At 32.6% G+C, this 18,437-nt stretch overlaps 1 protein-coding gene across 3 annotated transcripts in view; it reads right to left on the reverse strand.

The window, feature by feature from the left end:
• Window positions 1–4,375: 4,375 nt before the first annotated feature.
• HGF (hepatocyte growth factor) overlaps window positions 4,376–18,437 on the reverse strand; it is an 83,201-nt gene continuing 69,139 nt past the window's right edge. For all 3 annotated transcript variants that reach the window (XM_060020336.1, XM_060020335.1, XM_060020337.1), the window contains 7 exons: window positions 16,723–16,761; window positions 15,409–15,505; window positions 12,813–12,887; window positions 11,816–11,962; window positions 11,193–11,299; window positions 10,926–11,071; window positions 4,376–8,290 (listed from right to left, as the gene is read on the reverse strand). In XM_060020336.1, the coding sequence (XP_059876319.1) occupies window positions 8,114–8,290; window positions 10,926–11,071; window positions 11,193–11,299; window positions 11,816–11,962; window positions 12,813–12,887; window positions 15,409–15,505; window positions 16,723–16,761 (788 nt within the window). In that variant the 3' untranslated portion in view covers window positions 4,376–8,113. The remainder of the gene's footprint in view (window positions 8,291–10,925; window positions 11,072–11,192; window positions 11,300–11,815; window positions 11,963–12,812; window positions 12,888–15,408; window positions 15,506–16,722; window positions 16,762–18,437) is intronic.

The following is an 18,437-nucleotide window of genomic DNA, read 5'->3' on the forward strand; positions in this document are numbered from 1 at the left end:
TTCTGAAGAACCTAGGGGCAGGACAGGAATAAAGACACAGATGTAGAGAATGGACTTGAGGACACAGTGAGAGGGAAGGGTAAGCTGGGACAAAGTGAGAGAGTGACATGGACTTATATATACTACCAAACGTAAAATAGATTGCTAGTGGGAAGCAGCCGCACAGCACAGGGAGATCAGCTCAGTGCTTTGTGACCACCTAGAGGGGGTGGGATAGGGAGGGTGGGAGGGAGACGCAAGAGAGAGAAGATATGGAGATATATATGTATGTATAGCTGATTCACTTTGTTATAAAGCAGAAACTAACACACCATTGCAAAGCAATTATACTCCAATATAGATGTTTAAAAAAAAAAAAAAAAGACATTGCTGATGTCTCCAAGGAGCTTAAACTGAGTGGAGGTGACTGCACATTAAAAGCAAAGCAGAATACATCAGCTGACTTTACGCAGAAATTTTTCAAGCCAGAAGAGAGCGACAAACTATATATAAAATGATGAAAGGAAAAACCTAAAACCAAGAATACTGTACCTGCAAAGCCATCATTCAGATTTGAAGGAGAAATAAAGAGGATTACAGACAATAAAATGCTAAAAGAATTCAGCAGCACTGACTTTACCACAATGTTAGAGGAATTTCCCTAAGGGAAAAAGAAAAGACCAAAACTAGAAAGACGAAAATAATGAATATTGTTTAGCATCCATAAAAACATGTGGACGCTAAACAATATGCTACTACGTAACCAATGGATCACTAAAGAAATCAAAGAAGAAATTTTAAAATACCTGGAGAAAATGAAAACAAAAATACAACAATCCAAAACCTGTGAGACACAGCAAAAGCAACTCTAAGGGGGAAGTTTATAGTGATACAAGCCTACCTCAGAAAACAAGAAAAATCTCAAATAAGCAACCTAACCTTACACCTAAAGCAACTAGAAAAAGAACAAACAAAATCCAAAGTTAGTAGAAGGAAAGAAATCCGGAAGAATAGAGCAGAAATAAATGAAATAGAGACTTTAAAAACAATAGAAAAGATCAATGAAGCTAAGAGCTGGTTCTTTGAAAGGTTAAATAAAACTGATAAACGTTTAGCCACATTCATCAAGAAAAACAGAGAGAGGACACAAAACAATAAAGTCAGAAATGAAAAAAGGAAAGTTACCATCAACATCACAGAAATGCAAAAGATCATGAGAGATTACTACAAACAATTATATGCCAATAAAATGGACAACCTCGAAAAGATGGATAAATTCCTAGAAACAGACAATCTCCTAAAAGTGAATCAGAAGAAATAGAAAATATGAACAGACCAATTACCAGTAATGGCTTTGAATCAGTAATAAAAAACAAATCCCCAACAAAAAAGTCCAGGGCCAGATGGCTTCACAGGTGAAGTCTACCAAACAGTTAAACAATTAATACTTATCCTCCTTAAACTATTCCCAAAAATTGAAGAGGAAGGAACACTTCTGAAATCATTCTATGACCAGCACCACTCTGATACCAAAACCAAAGACACCATGAAGAAAAAAAAAATACAGGCCAATATCACTGATCAACATAGATGCAAAAATCCTCAACAAAATAGTAGCAAATTGAGTTCAACACTATATTAAAAGGATTATATACCATGATCAAGTGAGATTTATCACAGAGATAGAAGGATGGTTCAATATCCACAAATTGGTCAACGTGACATACCACATTAACACACTAAAGAATAAAAATCATATGATCATCTCAATAGATGAAGAAAAAGCTTTGCCAAAATTCAACATTTATTTATGATAAAAACTCTTAACGAAATGGGTAGAGGGAAATACCTCAACATGATAAAGGCCATATATGACAAACCTACAGCCAACATCACAGTCAATGGTGAAAAACTGAAAACATTTTTTCTAAGATTAGGAACAAAACAAGGGTGCCCACTCCTGCCACTTTTATTCAACATAGTATTGGAAGTCCTAGCCACAGCAATCAGAGAAGACAAGAAGTAAAACGAAACCAAACTGGACAGAAAGAAGTAAAACTGTCACTATTTGCCGATGACATGATACTAGATATCGAAAACCCTTAGACACCAGTAAAAAGCTATCTGAACTAATAAATGAATTTAGTACAGTTGCAGGATATAAAATTAACAAATAATTCTAAAATTGTATGGAAATACAAAAGACCCCAAATAACCAAAACAATCTTGAGAAAGTAAAACAAAGCTGGGGGTACAGTCCTGCATGATTTCAAACTATACTACAAAGTAATGGTAATCAAAAGAGTATGGTACTGGCACAAAAAAAGACACATAGACCAATGGTTCAGAACAGAGACCCCAGAAATGAACCCACGCTTATATGGTCAATTAATCAATGACAAAGGAAGCAAGAACAGCCCCTTCAATAAATGGTGTTGGGTAAACTGGACAGCTATATGCCAAAGAATCAAACTGGACTACTTTCTCACATCATGTACAAAAATAAACTGAAAATGGATTAAAGACTTAAACATAGGCCTGAAACCGTAAAACTTCTAGAAGAAAACATAGGCAGTGTGTCTTTCACATGAATCTTAGCAATATTTTTTGATATGTCCTCAAGGGAAACAGAAGCAAAAATAAACAAACGGTACTCCATCAAACTAAAAGGCTTTGGCACAGTGAAGTAAACTATCAACAAAATGAAAAGGCCAACTGAATAGGAGAAGATATTTGGAAATGATGTATCTGATAAGGGGTTAAAGTCCAAACTATATAGAGAACTCATTCAACTCAACATCAGAAAAACAAACAACCTGATTAAAAAATGGCAGAGGACCTGAATAGACATTTTTCCAAAGAAGACGTCCAACAGGCACATGAAAAGATGCTCAATATCACTAATCATCAGGAAAATGCAAATCAAAACTACATTGAGATAGCACCTCACACCTGTCAAAATGTCCATTTTCAAAATGATTATATATAACAAGACTTGCCAAGAATGTGAATAAAAGGGAACACCCATGCACCGTTGGTGGGAATGTAAGTTTTTACAGCCATCATGGAAAACAGTGTGGAGGTTCCTCAAAATATTAAAAACAGAATTAACATACGATCCAGCAATTCCACTCCTGGGAATATATCCAAATAAAATGAAAACAGTAATTCAAAAAAATATGCACCCCTATGTTCATTATAGCATTATTCACAATAGACAAGATATGGAAGCCACCTAAGTGCCCATGGATAGATGAATGGATAAAGAAGAAATCGTAAATATATACCATGGAATATTATTCAGCTGTAAAAAAAGGAATGAAATCTTTCCTTTTGCAACAACATGGGTAGACCCTGAGGGTATTGTGCTAAGTGAAATAAGTCAGATAGAGAAAGACAAATGCTGTATGATTTCACTTATACGTTGACTCTAAAAAAGATAAATGAGCAGTCATAATAAAACAGAAACAGTCATAAATACAGAGAAAAAATTAATGTTGTTGCTGGGTTAGTGGGGGTGGGTAAGGGATCATGGGGGAAATAGCACAGTATAGGTTTAGGATAGAATGGAGTTTTAGAAAAGAGTGTAAAAAAATCAAAATTTAGAAAAATCAAACAGGATATACATTTGAAATATTCTTACTGACACCGAAAAAGATTGAGTACATATATTCTGCTTGGACCATAATCATCAAGAAGATTAAGTATTTTATAATGGGCTCTAGAATTAGATACATTAATCATCACTTGAGATAAGTATCTATGCCAGAAAAATTAGTAGAGCAACGTTTTGTTTTGTTTTTCTTTTGTGGTACGCGGGCCTCTCACTGTTGTGGCCTCTTCCATTGCGGGAGCACAGGCTCCGGACGCACAGCCTCACTGGCCATGGTGCACGGGCCTAGCCGCTCCGCGGCCTGTGGGATCTTCCCGGACCAGGGCACAAACCCTGTACCCTGCATTGGCAGGCGGACTTTCAACCGCTGCACCACCAGGGAAGCCCAAGCAACCTTTTGGAGGGAGAGGCAGTATAATATAACTTGAAATAGGCAATGGTGTTACAGAATTCTTTTTGTTTAGATCAGTTTATAATTAGTTCTTCCAATTTTGCTTCCAATTTGAATGAAATGAGTGAATTTGATTCATATTTATTCTGAATTTAATGCATATTTTGAAGATATATTCCAAATTGATTAATTGAATTATAATTCCCTTTGTAATATATAGTGATATGGTAAAGAAATTCAGATGATCATTCATGATGACACTATATATATATATATATATTTATAAGCAAATTATATCATAGCACCACTCTAGCAAATATGAAGAATGAATAATTATATTTTGCAATGGGAGAAATTGAAGTGCATAGAGATTAATAGTTTACTGAAGACCATTGATATTACCATAGATACAAGTTGGAATAGAATAGTATTTTTTTGTCTTAGTTCTATAGACAGGTTACATGACATTTCTTGCAACAAAGTATATGTAATTTCTGTCAATGAGATCATTGTTGTTTTCTGCGTTAGGCTCTAGAGCAGATTCAAATATATCCATGTATATAACTAAAATAAGAAAAAGAGAGCATTTTGGTAAAATATTTTATTATTATTAATAATAAAATAATCATGGTTATAAAAATAACAACTTTATTAACTACAGAAAATGTATATACACGTCATAACCACAGTGTTCCCCTTTTGGGTAAGCGTCCAGCTATACCACTCAATAGGCAGATTATCTATTTCCTATTTACACACAAGACAGTCATAACATCCACAGTATTCCATTTTCAGTTTCCTAAAGACAGAAACTTTCTGTGCAAATGGAAATGAACCTACTTAAAATTACACTGTCAAGATTTACAGGTCCAGAGAATTTTAACATCTTCTTTTGTATTAGTAAATTCTTAGCTGAAAATTCAGTTGAACGTTGAAAGATAAATTCTTATTGGATTTTATTGTGAGAAGTAATTTATTCACATAAAGACTATATCTCATTTAAAATAACTTTATTTCTCAAATGAGTTTGTCTACAAATATGGGATATAATTGATTGAAAGTAGTTCTTTTTTGGACCAAGTCAATTTAAAAGTTTTTTAGTATGAGAGTTTACTAAAATTCTTTACCTCATGATCCCTATATTGCAAAACCATTATTTCTTTTTAAAAAATGTTTAGAAACAACAAGAAAATTCCTGACAGCAATTTCTTATTTCTTGACAGTGTTTTTTTCAAGAGAATATTGTGGCTATAACATTCACTTTGTACAGTACCATTGGTACCAACAAGAAATATTCACAGGAATAAGTGAAATACAATTTTGCTATCACATGTCATTATTGTTATTTTTCTTGCCTTCCAGTGTCTCACATTTCCCATAGTTTGAAACACTTAGATAGCAAGCAAGAGCCTGTTAATACTAGAGATTGACTCAATATAAACCATTGTACTGAGGACCTGCCCACAGCAGATAGGTAAAAGTCATTACACATTTTACAATAAAATTAAAGAAGTATACAAAAGGATTATCATCCCTTCTGCACGGCAGAGGCATTATGACAAATATTTTAATTTTACATTACTATTCCTGGTAGACATAAGAAAATGTCCACAATTATAACAGCATATAACCATTATTCAAACAGCCAAAATAAAAATAACGTTGAAAACTTCTAATTTAAAAGATCTTTTTTCCGTGACTCGAAATGGATTTTTAGATAAATTGGATTGTTTATTTTTTTTTTGTAGTTTATTAAGAAAAGAATGCCCAGGAAATAGTATCTTTCACCAGAGAAAAATGACATGATTATTCCCTGTTGTACCACCTAAAATAACATGGGTCTTGTTCATCTTGCTTTTATTATCAATTCCATCAATCTCCTCCTATTAAAAGGAAACTCTCAAAGAAAGAACTGCATTTTACACGTCTGATGGTTTATTGGTGGTCTTGTTTTTACCCTTTAATAAAATGGAAAACACTGAGTTCAAAATGTCTATAAAGTTAGCTTCATTTTGTATCTAGGTCATCCCTATGTCTCTGTGGAAATTTAGAGGAAAAGACATAAAAGAAATATTTTAAAATGTGAGTATTTAAAAGAATTACAATTCAGTAAATGTTTTACAAATATCATTAATATGTGACAATAAAATTTTGCCATTTAGCAAGAAGAAACTGAAAAATACTTTAATATTTAGACAATATGCCTTTGAAATTTCTGTATGTTGATTATAATGGTATAGTACACAAGGGAGAGAGAAATACAATCAGGTAAGCTGGTATGGACTAGCAACTTGTTGGATCTCTCTTTGCTTTCACTGTTTCTTGATACCAGCACATATCTTATTACAGAGAATAAATAAATAAAATGGCACAATTTGGAAAAAACATTTCTGGATTTGCTGCCCTATACTCTGTGGACTAAACTCTTGAGTAAAGTTAAAACCGTTTTACTCAAGATTGAACATTGTCTTAGGGAGAATTTAGAGCATCATTTGAATCCCTGGCCTTAATTGAGACCATCCAAAAGAAACAAATTAGAGAAATGGAAATACTAGATTCAAAATATTCAAATAATTATTTTTAGAGAACTTTTATACAGGAATATTTTGTGAAAATTCAGACCTATCCTATTACTCTTTGTTATTTCATTTCTTGGCAAATACATGATCTTTAGCTAATCATGACTAATACAACAATAAGTATGATTTGGTTGTTATCATACAGAATACAAAATCTGAATATTTCCCATGCATTAGGAAAGATCTATGTAAAATAAAGATAAAATGAAGATATTTTTGATAAAATATCTCATTCAGCAGATTTAACTGTACTTTAAAAAAATAACTGAATACAGAGTTTAGACAAGCTAGTTCCTTTCCTTTCCTTTTACATTTTTTTTTCCTTTACTTGACTAAAGTTTTATTAGTCTAAAAGACTTCCAGGTAGAGAAAAGTGTTCTGACTTCTTTCTTCAATATATATTTTAATGCATAATTTGATGAAAAGCTGTTTACAAATTTTGGAGACATGGAAATTTTCCTCTTAAATATTGTTTTTAATTTAAAGAAGGTGAGATAGAAGCCAATCACAGCAGCAAGTCTTAGAGTTAACATATTTACATACATTTTAAAGACCAAAACACTTTTAAACTTCAATTAGTCATCTCAGAATTTTTTAAATACTTTAGGAAAAAAGATCTAAAAACATCTTGCATAAATAATTGTCCCTAAATTTGAAGGAAAGAAATAATACTACTACACATATTAGCCTCTTCTCTTTAAGAATTAGAAACTACATAAAATAACTTGGATAATAAATATATGTAAGAACCTAGGTTAGGTGTTATTTAATTTCGTAGGTCATGACCACACCTCACGTGCCAACCAGTAGAGGTCATCTGCAGATTATGGATGGAGGATGATCTAGTCACTTCTATCTTGCACCTTTCTTTAATATTTCTACTGGTCTTTAGAATTTTTAATATTTTTATTAAGAAAAAACTATAAGTACACAATTTCAGAACATTTAGGGGCTATATTAGATACACTACAATTTGAACTGTAGTGCATGCACATGTGTACCCAGGCATTTGTGTATAGGTATATGCGTTTATAAAGGAGTATATGTACCAGTATTACAGGATACATGGTGAGGAGAAATGAATGAAATATAATGTATGGCATATTAAAGGTAATATAATTTAATATAGAGTTACAATTTAAGGACACAAGATATAAATTGTTTTTGTGAGGTTGAAATAATGTTTAACTTATGGCTTATTTATTATTGAGAAACTAACCTTGGAAAGCAGCCGAGAGAGATTAGTTGATCTTTTCCATTATATCTTTAGCATCCAGCAGTTATACCTTTGCATTTTTTAATCCATTCAAGTATCTTCAGGAGATATGTTACTACACTTGCATGTACCTTAATTCACTTCAACATTTACAAAATAACACTGACAAACGAAACAACAGAAAACACCCATAAATATTAGTGAGTATCTTAACAAACATGACACTCAAGTAGTTGTCTTGGGATTTTTTAAGTTACATTTTAATTCCATGTTCTCTGAAATCTTCATGTAAAGGAGAGTTGTATTATTGGAAGCTTCAGACACAGTTACATCAGCTACGACTGTGGTACCTTATACGTTAATATAATTTTGTGTATCCATTTTGCATAATATGCCACTCGGACAAAAATACCAGGACGATTTGGAATGGCACATCCACGACCAGGAACGATGACACCAAGAACCATTCTCATTTTATGTTGTTCACAAACCAGTGGGCCACCATAATCTCCCTAGGAAGAAGACATGCAACAATAACAACAACAAAGTATTATTTTAGAAATAAAAATTGACAATTCATTAACATTTCCTGTATCGATTTATATCTCAAATATATATATATGCAAAACAAGAGAATAACTTCCATTGAAATATGAAGACATAAAATTGATGTACTAAGCCATTGGTTGTCTTTCTGTTGGACTGAGATAAGTACAAAAGTTCAAAGTGTTCTATCATGTGTAGTTATCATTTAAGTATGACTCACGTTTTAAAGTGTTTTTTGCCTTTGTTGAATGCAGACTAATTAACACGTGACCATAGATAGCTCTTTAAGAAGGTAGATTTCATATTTATTTTGACTTACTTCTGATGGTCAAAGCATGTTCAATATAGAAAATTTGGAAAATGTAGAAAAATACACGTATCAAAAACTCACCTGTAATCATACAGTTTTAAGGATTAACCCACATTAAGTTTTCTCTTATTTCTAATTTTTTTCCTTTCCCTCAATCCTGCCCCCAGAATGATTTTAACAGTTAAATAAAAACTTGTAGGTGGTAAAATAATTCTGTTTACTATGTGGAAATTGCTTTCCCAGGCAGAAAGAAGGAATGTTTCTCCACTTAGTCTTAGTAGTCAATATAGTTATATTTATATTTTTTTCCCCTTTGTGGAAGGTAGTCTGTGACTTCATGGCACAGACTGTTGTATCATCATATATAGATATAGAAGGTAGTCTGTGACTTCATGGCACAGACTGTTGTATCATCATATATAGATAGGTGATAGATGAAAGATGAATAGATTGATAAAATGATTCGTGTGTATATTTTTATATACATATATGTTTATACATATTGTTATATATAATCATTTAAAAATGCTGCATCACCTTTTTGGGCCATGTAGCCTTCCTAGGATTGCAGTGACTAATTTTTGGCATCTTTGTATTCAGAAGAGTGCTTCTGACTATCTTAATTTTCCCCCAGTACTGATGTGATGAGATAAAACTAAACTACTGCAAAATTTAGTTCTGTAATACAGGTGGAAAGAAGAGAGCTATTAACATTCTGTGACAGAGAAAATCAAAGTGGGGGTGAAATAGAAGATAAAACACTAAGGAAAATAGTTTATTCAAAGAGACTTCATATAAACTCTGCCACAGGTGTTAATCTGGTTTTTTTTTTTTTTTTTTTTTTGCGGTACGCGGGCCTCTCACTGTTGTGGCCTCTCCTGTTGCGGAGCACAGGCTCCGGACGCGCAGACTCAGCGGCCATGGCTCACGGGCCCAGCTGCTCCGCAGCATGTGGGATCTTCCCGGACTGGGGCACGAACCCGTGTCCCCTGTATTGGCAGGCGGACTCTCAACCACTGCGCCACCAGGGAAGCCCTGTTAATCTGGTTTTTAAATTAATGCACCAGTGATTACTGATATGAACTCTTCAAATCAATTCATTTTGAGAATTGATTTTGAGGGACTTTCACTAAATGTGATGCTATTGCTATTATACAAATGTTTAGGAGATTTTTTTAGGTGTCTAGATTTCCCTGGTTTGATTATTATATTACCCTGTTTCAAATATCAGTGATGCAAAAAAAAAAAAAATCCTGGAGGATGAGTGCATTTTTGAGAAGTGGCTGAATCAATTGATTGATTATATAGATAAAAATAACTATGTGATAAATTTTTCAGTGCTAAAGTTAGGAATCTAAGAATGTATAGATGACAAACCAGATTATAGGCTATTCCTGAAGAGCAGATGTCACAGTAGTAATGGCAGTAGGGCTGGGATAAGTGCAAGCTTTCTAAATATCTCAAAGATCTGGTCTAGCTCAAAACTTGGTGTTTACAGAACTCAGTAATAAGTAAACAAACAGATAAATAAATAATTCTTTCTCCTAGTAGATTTTCATTTGTGATGAAAACCTTAGTGATACTGATTTACTGGAAAAAACACCAGATTTGAAAGTGGTTATAAACACATAATCAGTTTTTAATCGTATTATTTTAATGCAATTTTAAAATTCTTTAACTGAAAAACATCAAAAATAACAGTTTAACAGCTTGTCTATGTGAAACAGGGATAGGAACACTGCCAAGTGGAAAGAACAGTTGCTTAACAAATGAAAATGTCCAAGCTCTTAAAATCATAAACTTTGACCTTTTGGTTTTTTAAATAGAATTTGTTTAAACACACACACACACACATACACACACTGGCTTAACCAAAAACATATTTAAAAGTTTAAAAGCAGGCATGTATCTCTTATTAAAATTAATAGAGTTAAGTTAGAATTTGGGAAGATCAGATACATTTAGAAAAACATTAGAAAAATGCAAGCTATTGTATCAAACTGCATATTGGATACTTCTAATTTGAACAGCTTTCTCTAAGAGTTTTGGCTGTATTCTTTTCTTGTTTCTTGAGAGACAAATGTCATCTTAGTTTGCTGCTAATGAAACATGGATTGCTTCACTATTTAGCTAAAAAATTGTACAAGGATAATAAGGGTTATCTTTTTCAATTCCTCTCTCTTAGAACAGGTTGGTTTATAATGATTCTCATTTGAGAAAAATAGAAAATATAAGCACAAGAAACTATGCTATCCATCACATACTCCTTACATAAAAATCTCTGTTTTTACCTCGCATGGTCCTGATACAATATTTTCAGCCCCAGCACATATTTCAGACTCATTCAGAGTCACCTTCCCTTGATGATATTGGCTGCATTTCTCATTCCCCATAATATAGAGATGTGCTACTCGTAATAGACCGTCCGAGTTGATCACTAGAATGGCACAAAATATGTACAGTTAACGAGCGCAGGGTAAGGTGAGAAAAGTAAAGAAATACAAAATATTTTTACAAAATACATATGATATTGCCTTATCTTTCTAAAAATAGCTTACATCCAGTGTAGCCCCAGCCATAAACACTGCAAGTGGTTTTTTCAGGAATTGTGCACCCATAATTAGGTAAATCAATTGTACTAACAAAATCATCCAGAACAGCAGGCCTGAAAAGAGAAAATATAATGGTAAGTAACCTTGACTGGATTCAACACAAAATTAACATATTAAAATGTAGTGTGAATGTTTAATATGATTCATTTAGAGAGAATAAACAATTGTGCTTCGGAGTAGGTAGTAGAGAAATGAATATTTACTTACAAATATTTAAGAACAAATGGTCACTGCTATTTTTTTAATCATTATTTTACCTGTTAAAGTTATCATATAATTGCTCACTAACCTTTGGTTTTAGAGCAGGCTGATCATACTGTTGGTCCAATTTCATTTATTCACTTTTGAAAAATTTGAAAATGCCCCTCTCTCTGCCTCTGAACACACACACACACACACACATACACACACACACACATACACACACACACACACACACACACACACCATGTGACATATGCTTTTATAATACATCTACATGAGAGAGAAAGAATAAGAACATAGTTGAAGAAAAAGCTTCAACAATTCCAGTCTATATTAAAAATATGAAACTATCTAAAGGAACTCACCTAGCAAGCTTCAGTAATACCAGATCTGATCCTTCCGGCCCATATACCAGTTGGGTAACATTTAGAACCTGTTTGCGTTTCTCATCTCCTCTTCCATGGACATCATGAATTCCAAGCCAAGCTTCATAATCTTTCAAGTCTTTGTTTCTAAGTAAAAAATTAAAATATAAAAAATAACTTTAAAATATGTAATATTAATCACATATATTGTTATATTAGCTTATAAGGGCAGATAAATAACCTAAATTTAAACTTTAAAATATAATAAAGAGCAACACATTTGTTATGGGAGATTCTGAATACTACAAGAACATATAAGCAGGAAGAACCTTTAAATTGCTGAAATTCTAAATGGCTTTTTTTTTTTGAAAACTTGCTTATTTTTGCTAGAGAGTAGGTCATTTATGAAACATTCTCAGGTAAAGCACATTACATGAGTTATAATTTATTGCAAATTTTCCTTTTTATCTCAAATGTGTGTGTTTGGTTTGTTAATAGGGATTGAATATTTATACTAACAAAATCAATGTGACCTTAATGGGAATCAAGGAGTAAGCTTACAAATGCTACCTCCTTATTTTTTCCTTAGGCTAATTTCCATTGAAAATTATTCTCAGTATTATTCTGAGGCTTGTTCTACATAAGAAAGAAGTGAGGGTTGAGAGAAGTTTGTTGATAATTCAGAAAAAGAATATCTAGAAATATACAGTGCAAGAAGGAGGTTGGGATAAAAATTATTAACATAATTCTAGCAAAATTTTTCCTCAAATGAGAGTAGTGCCAATCGTGGAAAGAGGTGAACAGAAGTAGTACCCATAAGTAAGTATCAATTAAGTCAAGGTAAATTTTATAAGCTAAATCTAAAAAAAGAAATTAATTTGTTCACCCTATGCTGGTGAATCTCTGTTGAATACACATTCTTAAGCCTAAAAGCTAAATGGAAGCCATACATATTTTTAAATGCTCAAAACAAATATTGGTTTCAGAAATACTTTACCGAGAAGGGAAACACTGCCTTGCAGTAAGAATCCAACTTTCCTTTATCAATGATCCTCCACAGATATGTTTATTTCTAAGAGAAAGAGGAAAGAGAAACAAGTAACCTCTGTGCAGAAAGGGTGCCTGCCAATTAATGCAAAACCTATGGCTCCATTTGTTAAACACATTGAGAGAAAAATGTAGACAATAACCCAACTAGAATAAAACGAGTAATCCTTTTATCAGAAGGATGATATTTGATGATTATAGCATTAGAACTTTTTTCATAATGTGATTACAATTTTATGAAAGCAACTTTATTTTTGTATGAGGAACCCTGTCACTACACATGAAGACCCATTCCCAACACATATGTTCACGTGTGTGTGTGTCTATTCTTGTGTGAGAAAGTATGTGCTACAAATATAGGATAATTAGACCTATTTTAAATTCAGTGTTTGATTATGAAAACTGCAAATTTGAGTTTTTATTCAAAACCTAAAAACCATCTGGTGGTAACCATATATAATATTTATGTGCTATTCCCTTCTTTCATTACCATTATGTAGTTCTGATAGATTAACTTAGAGTATAACTGAGTTTGAGTAATTTGTTTGTTCAGCTTAAGACCAACAATATAATATTTATTTATAAAATCAAAACAATTTTGCAAGAGAGATCTAGGAAATTATAAAATATTTGTAGAGAATAATAAATACTAGAACATTTATTTGATGTATCCAAAATCTGTAAATCCATTATTTTTTGGCAGACACATGGAAAAAAGTACAACTATTCACAATTTACATTTCCAAAGAGTACAGATGTTCAGTGCTTCAGAGGGTAATAGAATAAGATTCCCAGACTAAGACCACAGTTATTTATGGCCTGTACCACACGGGAGGTTAAGAATATATATCGAGTTTGAATTTCTATTCCTCTCTGTGAGTTTTGGAAGAATAGCTAAACAGCTGTTGTTACTAAGAACTTGCATTTCAAAGGAAAAGTACTTTTTAAAAAAAAGTTTATACTACTCTGATCTGATGAAAAACAGTTTCACCTGCTTCTCCAAGGATGGTGACTTCCAAAGGAAGTCTCCTTTGAATAAGAATAAATTGAAAAGTATTTGCCTTTTTTTTTTCTCGAGTAATGAGATTTGCAAAGATCCTCTAATTAGTTCAAAGATGTAGATTCTTGGAACATTTTCTATAATAAAGAAAATAACCCCCCCCCCCCCAGTTTTACAGCCTTCATTAAGTCTTCATATTGCACAGCAGCTTTAATATTCTGGTGAGTTTCATAAATCTATTTCGGTACTACACACCCAGGACAGCTACCCTACAATTATCAACATAAATATTTATAAAATTGATGAGTTACTCCTTGGAAGAAAGATACACTAAAAGAGAACTTTAGGCCATCTTCTACCCGGTATCTAAAGTCATATATATATCAAAGTATTTAAACTTCATGCTTGTTAAGAATTGACTTATTTAAAAAACACTTCAGTTTCAAGTTGTCTCTATTCTAATTTAATGCCACTGTGATTTGGTTATGGTTAAAAAAAATGGATATTCTTCCTCTATTCTAGGAGGCTAGAGGTAAAGGAACAGGGAGGGTTTCCAAAAAGAGGAGATATTACAGTTGGTATTTAAAGAATGAAAGATTTTCCAGGCATAAAATACAGAGGAAGAAAGCTACAACATACAGTGGGAACCACAGCACAAAGGCTCGGAGAGAGAAACATGGGGTGTCTTGAAAACAAGGGAAAATGTGGCTAGAATTCAGGTGCACTTTGGCGTATGTTGCATGATGAGGCTCCAATACAGATAGATATAGACAAAGATATTTTAACATTCTGATTACCATACAGTACAATATGTGTAGTACATAGAAAGTTGTATGATCAGGTTTTAAGCTAACTCCTGTTTTCAATATTTAATTCTTACAACATAATTACTAATCTTAATTTTGTATAATAGTATATTTTGAAAAATTTTACATAGAACATGGCATTGATCCTTACAACATTGAGAAATAGACATGTCAAGAATTTTTTTATCCACACTGAATATTATAATTTCAAGACTGTTCAACTATCAGTATAAATTGTTAATCTTTTCCTTAATGATGAAATGTCCTAGAATTTTAAATTATTGCTATTTTTCATTAGAATGACAATTAAAAAGTCAGAAATTAAAAACAAATATAAAATTTTTGATATGATTGTGCATAGACAAGTTAAAAAATAATCTCATAATATACTAGATTGGGAAATTAACAACATAAGTATAACTATATGGTGATATCAAGGTATAGGTAGGTTCTCTGTGTAGTTGTCGTTTGCTTTACGAGAATTGAAGTGCCATATCAGGGACAATGCAAACACATATGGGACCTTTGTAAGCATTTAAAATGGCACCATCTCTGGAGGGACAAATTGCAAAATCCATGGCTTTTGGCAAGCAGAATGTGATTAGTCCCCTCTTGTGCCCCCGCTCATACAGGTGCCTTGTGGAGGGCACAACCTGCACGACTACCCGTGGCCATACTGCTGGGAATATAACTTTTGCAAATAATCCAGATATGTATGATTTGTGTCTATTAATAATTACCTGTATTTCAAACTAACCATCCATCCTACATTTGTTCGTGTTGGAATCCCATTTACAACTCGCAACTGTTTTGTTTTGGCGCAAGATATTACAGGATCTAAAAAGAGGACCAAACATAACATTTTGATAAAACATTTTGAAATAATCTGTGCCTGTCAGCTTTCTTTAGTGCAATGGTAACTACACAAATGTAACTATTGTAATTGTGTCAGAAGAACATTTTGGACAAAAGAAGGTAAATAGCGTAACTACAGTGCCAAATCAGGCCCAAAATGTTTGCTATCCTCATCTAAGTAGATGGGTAAAACAGAAAAACTAATCAACTCAAGGTCAACAGCATTACCATGATAGTGAGAGTGGCTTTGCTCACTAGGTACAAGTTCTTCAGGTCTAACATTAATTGTATTTCCCTTAACAACCTCAACATAAAATGGAACAATGTTATTTACAGTGCTTATTTCTAAATGTCAATGAAAAGCAATAGCGTAAGTGAAAATAAAAAAACTATATTTGGTTTATTACTCATGAATTTGTATAGTAAGAATGTAGAACCATTTTGCAACATGTTACCAAAGTTATATTAATTGAAATTTTAATCCAAATGACATAATTATGTCTAAATCATTATATCCAAAAGATATAATTTAGAATTCTTTGAAGTAAACTTCTTCCTGACCCTCCTTGGTGTTCCTTGCCTTATCCTTTCCACTCTTGTCCATGGTCTAAAATAGATTTCCATTTGCTCTTCAGCCTGGGACACAGCAGGTGGTCTCTTAAATCAAAACATTTGAGTAACTTCCTTCAGCCCAAGAAATGTGTGAAAATCGGATACAAGCAGCTCCCAACAGATTTCCTTAAGCTGAGGATTAACTGAACCTCTCAGATTGTGTCATCTTTTGCCTCGTAGAGCATGCAAAGAGCTTTAAAGATAGAGCAGGATAAAGACACTGCATAATTTTCCAACCTTCTGGTTTCATTCTTTCTGACTGTAGCATCCTGATTTAATTTAAAGGATGGTGAAAGTCCAATGGATACCTTCTGCCCCCAATTAGGTAAAAGCAATATACATGCTTTTTTCAAAGTTAAATATAACATATTTTGTGACAGAACATTGAATTTTGATATTCAGTATGCAGTTGCCTTTGTAACACCTTTACACATGCACACAGAAAAAAATGTTCAAATAAAATAAAATAGATTATTTTATTTTTATGATGGAAGTTTATATAATGATAAGTTATTTTTCTATGAAGAAAATAATGACATCACTTCTGACACATAGAGACTCATATATTATTTTGAAAGATTACTTACGGTCTAAATTGACTATTGTAGGTGTGGTATCACCTTCACCTGTAAAAACAAATATATATATATATACATAATTTTTACATACATATTTCTGTTATATAGAACCAGAATTGTGTATTGAAATCCAAATATCCATAAATGGATAATTTACTACAATTCTTTACATTTTATTCAAAAATAAAATGCAAAAATACTCTTTTGAGTAATTATGTATCACTTTTAGACAAAGTTGAAAGCATGCACCTACTGGTAGTGGGTCATGTGAGGAAAGGCCTGTTTTATGACTGTGAAGGTTATCAGGTATGTGGTTTGATGGATGTTGGCAGTTTGAATTACACTGCTAGCACCAAGGAGCTGCCTCATTCTCCCAAGATGCCAAACATCGTACACAATGAACATTCCACCGAACAGCACTAATGCTTATTATTGTTTATTTGGGCCATTCATATAGATAAACTATGTAGCTTTAATTTGACCCATTTATATTTTTTCTGAAAATTACTTTTTTTACTTATGGTTAAGGATAATTAAAACTTCCTATGTTTCAGAAAACTTTTTTAAGAATTCGAGAAGATAGAAATCAAGGTCACTCATGGAAAAAGAGGGATAGCCAAATATAATTATGCTTTGTTAGTATATTTCAAAGACTGGTTTTTCTAGGTAGTAAGGGGAAAAGTATTTAAAAAAAAGAACACCAGAAACTGCCAATAAATTATAACTAAAATTTCATACTTACTACTTTTTTACAACCTCCCTACTGAGTGGGGTTTAATTGCTGCCAAGAGAAAGGCTTGGAGGATGCTAGGATTTGAAAATACTTAAGTAGCAATGAATGAAGTACATTTCCTGGAATTTAGTGTGTGACTGTCCAAAACTGATGACATAGAGTTTAGTCAGGCATTGTTTAGACCCAGCTGGTTGTTAGTCTCTGGAAGTGCCCTGAGCTCAAATAAACCGGCAACAAAACAAAAATGGCCTATGGATTCCTTTGTAATAGACGCAAATCTGATTTTTATTTATGGGAAATCTTGAGAAAATTAATACATGCTAAAGCGTTTTTATTTATGTCCATTTTCCAGATCTAGATATTTTAAGTGAATAAGCGTAAACATACAAATTTCATCATTTCCCTTTCCCTTTAGTTTATTCTTGGGGATGGTTTTGTCTTAGTCACCTGAGGTCATTGTTTTAGTTCACAGTACAAATTAGGATGGAGGCCGACTGTGGTCATTAAAACATCAAGGATATTGCTTTTTCCACTCAAGTTATTTACATAAAAATTCTAAAATAAAAAACTAGATATCTATTCTTTGTATCGTTTGTGGTGAGAAAGACTACACTATTCATTGTATTCTTAACTGCATATCAAGTTTCTGATTTCTATGCATCAAGTTAATACGTCAACAAAGTATTTCGTTCATTATTGTACCTTACTAAAATATTTAAATTTTTTAAAATGTGTAGATCTTATCATTTAGGGGCTTTAATAATTAAGAGTATATATATATAGATTTTCCTCTAAGCCAACATTTCTCACAATTTAGAAGAAGCTGCATTACCACTTAAAATCAGATTTCTAGAGATTCTGAGTTGCTGGTTAGATTATGAATTTTTTGAAAGCATTCTAGTTTCTTCTGCTTTCTAGGCCTTTTCCATTTTACCTTAAAATACTATTTTCACTTCTCCTCTTTTACTTTTCCCTTACGTCTCCACCATAG

The sequence above is a fragment of the Delphinus delphis genome, chromosome 9 (assembly GCF_949987515.2).
Source record: "Delphinus delphis chromosome 9, mDelDel1.2, whole genome shotgun sequence".
In the NCBI taxonomy this organism is placed as follows: domain Eukaryota; kingdom Metazoa; phylum Chordata; class Mammalia; order Artiodactyla; family Delphinidae; genus Delphinus; species Delphinus delphis.